The 3,663-nt window shown below is 56.0% G+C and overlaps 2 protein-coding genes and 3 non-coding genes across 5 annotated transcripts, besides 3 other annotated features; all 5 read right to left on the bottom strand.

The window, feature by feature from the left end:
- Positions 1-913, bottom strand: Tc00.1047053511703.19 (surface protease GP63, putative; the record flags this gene model as incomplete). Its single annotated transcript, XM_797995.1, has 1 exon — positions 1-913. A coding segment is annotated over one exon (913 nt), but the record flags the coding sequence as incomplete, so codon positions are not given.
- Positions 1-3,663: a sequence feature (areas not merged during assembly with more than two copies in the genome that could not be assigned to a particular haplotype).
- Positions 1,530-1,616, bottom strand: Tc00.1047053511703.40. Its single transcript, XR_008255770.1, has one exon. It is a non-coding gene; the product is annotated as a C/D small nucleolar RNA (snoRNA), TB6C1C3 (small nucleolar RNA).
- Positions 1,657-1,733, bottom strand: Tc00.1047053511703.30. Its single transcript, XR_008255769.1, has one exon. It is a non-coding gene; the product is annotated as an H/ACA snoRNA, TC6C1H2 (small nucleolar RNA).
- Positions 1,783-1,852, bottom strand: Tc00.1047053511703.20. Its single transcript, XR_008255768.1, has one exon. It is a non-coding gene; the product is annotated as an H/ACA snoRNA, TC6C1H1 (small nucleolar RNA).
- Positions 2,230-2,327: a microsatellite.
- Positions 2,585-2,740: a sequence feature (T-rich).
- On the bottom strand, positions 2,821-3,663 carry Tc00.1047053511703.10 (surface protease GP63, putative; the record flags this gene model as incomplete). The annotated part of the gene is made up of 1 exon (XM_797994.1): positions 2,821-3,663. A coding segment is annotated over one exon (843 nt), but the record flags the coding sequence as incomplete, so codon positions are not given.

Here is a 3,663-nt window from a genome sequence, read left to right as displayed (position 1 = left end):
GGCTTCGGTGATCTTTCGCTGGTGCTGCTGGTGCCGGTGGTGGTGGTGTTGCTTTCCCTCCTGGCGCCGCCGGATTCCGCGTTGGCGGCGCAAACTCCAGCTCCATGCCCGGCGCTGACTCGCAGCCGTAGTGGTGCCTTGCCTGCTCCAGCGTATTCCGGGAATTCACAACGTGGACACTGCTCCTCCCACGCACACCCTCCTCCCGCTTCACCAGCGCCTGCTCCTCCATGTCCGCCACAATGAAGCCGAGGGCGTGCGCCATCTCGTGCACAGCCACGCGGATGTGCTGCGACGTGTTCTCGATGTGGCGCGGGTTGTAGTTGATGACGCCAACAACAGGACGCCCTCGCGGGCCCAACGTCGCGCACGGCATCGCCCACGCAAAGGTCGGCTTGAACGTCGGAACAGCAGTCGCGTACAGCACCATGTCCGCATCGGGCACCCCATCCGTGTGGTGCTCCTCCGGCACAGGAAACTTCCCGCAAACACTGCCCTCACGGAACCTCGGCACGACCAGCGGGCCATCCAGCGGCCGCACCAGCAGACGCTCGCCGTGCATCTTCGCCGCCTCGGAAAGAATCACGTTCTCGAGAATGTCCACCTTCTCCTCCGTCAGAATGTCCTCCTCCTGGCAGACCATCTCCTTGCCAAAAAACATGTTTATATGCTCCCCGGCCCTGGTGCAGAATCCCCCCAACCCCTCCAGGTCATCCGCAAACACCTTGATTCGGAGGGGCGCCCAGTCACTGCCCACGGACACAGTGACAGTACTGGCCGGCTCCTCCCCGCCCGTCACTTCGCCAACGTTCCGTGGCAGGCGATCAAACACGCAATGGTGCGGCACCGCAATGACGAGGCCGCCACCGGTGCACAGCAACAGGAGCAGCGCGCAGCAAAGCTGGCGAAGCATTGTGAGTAGCTTGTTTCTAGCGTTCAAAACTATTCCTGCATGCACAGCGAAAGTGCGCACAAGACGAGAATAGAACAAACACACAAGAGAAATAAAATGGCATCTACACAAACAGGCGCGCGCAGGGCAAAAGCAGCAGTCGAGCATGACGCAAATCCGTCGCGGTCCTCTTTGCACTCCACAGTTGTGTACCACACAATCATTTTGCGCCCAGCTGTTGGCACACACCCGTCCAAATGCCGCGGGATATCAATGGCTTTCGGTCGCAGTGGCGTGTGGTCCGCCTCCGCCAGCAGGAGTGTGTCGCCCTCCGCAACTCGGCAAGACTCCCCTCCGGAGGCTGCGCGATGGTAAAAAATGGGGGTGGCAATGCCATCAGAGACGGGTACAGAGTGCACCTCACACAAAGGAGTCAGACGCTTTGTTAGGATAAAGACGATCGGGACGCATCACATGCACGGCAGACCCCCATAGGAAACAAGGGGGCAAACAGTGGCCAGCCACAGCCCGGGGAAGCACACTCCGGCACGACAGAGGAGGCGAGGTGGTGCACCGTGGCACAGAAAGACAGAGAGGGAGAAGGCGGCGGAGAGGGCTGTGGAGGGAAGGAGCGAGCCAGTCCCGTGCCTGTTGTGGGTAGCTGGGTGCACGGAGATGTAATTCATCGTCACGGTCATACAAATGCCTCGATTGATCGCATCATGAAGTTGTCAGCCGCCCTGTGCGTTTCACGCCGTCGGTGCTGCTCTTGCGGGCCCGATTGAGACAGTCACGGCACAGAAATGATGATATGCGGCCGCCGCCTCACCCACGGAGCACGCTCCACTCACGCACTCTCAGCACTCCTTCCCCTCTGCGCAATGGCCGTGGGATCTGGGGCAGCACAGGTGCAGGCGAGGTGTTCGTTGCAAGCACGGCGCCTGTGTTTTCGCTGGCCGTCAGCATCGGAGGCGGCACTCACACCGCAGAGGTGGTGGTGGCAGTGGGGCAAGAAAAAACGAACGGCCGGTCCATCCCGCGAGAGGGCAGCCGAGTAAAACATCCTAAGCAACAAGAGAGGCAACAAAAAGAAGAAACAGGCAATCGGGCAAGACCCGCCTCCACTCCAAAAACACAACACAGCTACCGCCCCAGAGCGCTGACACATCCCCAGTGAGCCCAACAAGAAGGAAGTAAAACACCCGCACATTCATTCGGTGCCCGTCCACAAAAGAGAAAAAAAGAAAAACCTATTATCAGGTGCCTCCGCCATCACCGAAAAAAAAAAACTTCTTTCAAAACCCTCGGCGCGTTTTCACGGGATGTCGCAGTGCAAAAATAATAATAATAATAATAATAATAATAATAATAATAATAATAATAATAATAATAATAATAATAATAATAATAGTAATAATAATAATAATAATAATAAAAGAAAAATATTGGGAAATGGGGAAGAAGTCAGTTCCCTGCGCTGTCGCTCCGCCAACACGCCTCTGAACACACAGATGCACCACAGCCAGAGGGGATGCATGACTTCAGCACCGGTCATTTCCAAAGCAAACGTCCTACACACACCTTACATAATGTCCTCCGCCGGGCGGTGAGGCCAATGAGAAGTCACAGGCACTCTTGTAGCCGGGAGAGGGCGAAAAGACTTTGGCTCACCGCGGCAGAAAACAAAGCAATAAAAAACATGAAAAAAAAAAAGGAAAAAAAGAAAACAAAAAAGAAAAAAGAAACAAAGCAAAAAAAAAAAAAAAAAAGAAACAAAACAAAAAAAAAGAAACAAAAAAAAAAGAAACAATAAAAAAAGAAACAATAGAAAAAAAAAAAGAAGGAAAATGTCTGGGCTCCTATAGCAAAAGGATTCCAAGAGAGGCCCAATGGAGCAGGGGAGGTGCGGTGTCGGCAACAGGTACGGGTCAGGGTGCGACAATCACCGTGCCGATCACAATGAAGAGGAGGAGAAGAGGCGGCGCAGAAGTGACCGCCAGAGCGCTGCCATCGTTATTTCTGATCATCGCAAGGTGTTTCGGGTGGCTTTCCACGTCGGTGCTGCTCGCATCACTGTGCTTCAACATGGTGAGGCAGACGTCGCTGAACAAGGGGCATCTTATGCTGCCCGCCGTGAATGGCGCCGGGGGCGTCAGCGTCTGTCCCGGTGCACAGGGATGCCACTCCTCGCTGCCCCTGTACCGCACACTTAGCGTGCCCTCACCACACCTCAACTGCACGCACACGTCACCAACAACCGTACTGCCCATCCGAAGGTTCTCCCCAGTCAAGCAGCGCGAGGACGGGCCAACAACGCTCCCAGGCATGATGGCCTCGTCGCCATCCATGCACCCTGTGCCATTCATTGGCGCAATGAAGGGGCAGTACTCCATCATGGCCCCTCGCCTGGAGCCCTGCTTGGTGGCGAAGTACTGGAACTCCGGTGGGATGTTATCGTCCTGGTAAATTGCGCAGGTCCCCAGCGACTGGCGATCAGACGTGCACCGCAGAGTGGCGTCGCTCGAGTCGGTGCAGAACATATCAGGGTACAGCGTGGCACCGTCCGTCACGCACTTGTCGGTCAGCAGCGCGCAGCCGGCTCCGCTGCCCCAGCTCATCGGCTCCGCCATCTCGAAGTTTGCCTTGTAGTAGCCGAGGTCGGTGAACAGTGCCATCGTGATCGCGGTGTAGTAGCCGGAAACAACGAAGCCCGCCATCAGCTCATCCTTCGCGTTCCGCCGCCCCCAGTGAGACATCAGGCCAAGCCACGA

This window comes from Trypanosoma cruzi, genomic scaffold, assembly GCF_000209065.1.
Source record: "Trypanosoma cruzi strain CL Brener 1047053517157 genomic scaffold, whole genome shotgun sequence".
NCBI classification, from domain to species: Eukaryota; Euglenozoa; class Kinetoplastea; order Trypanosomatida; family Trypanosomatidae; genus Trypanosoma; species Trypanosoma cruzi.
This window is presented reverse-complemented; position numbering and strand designations above follow the sequence as displayed.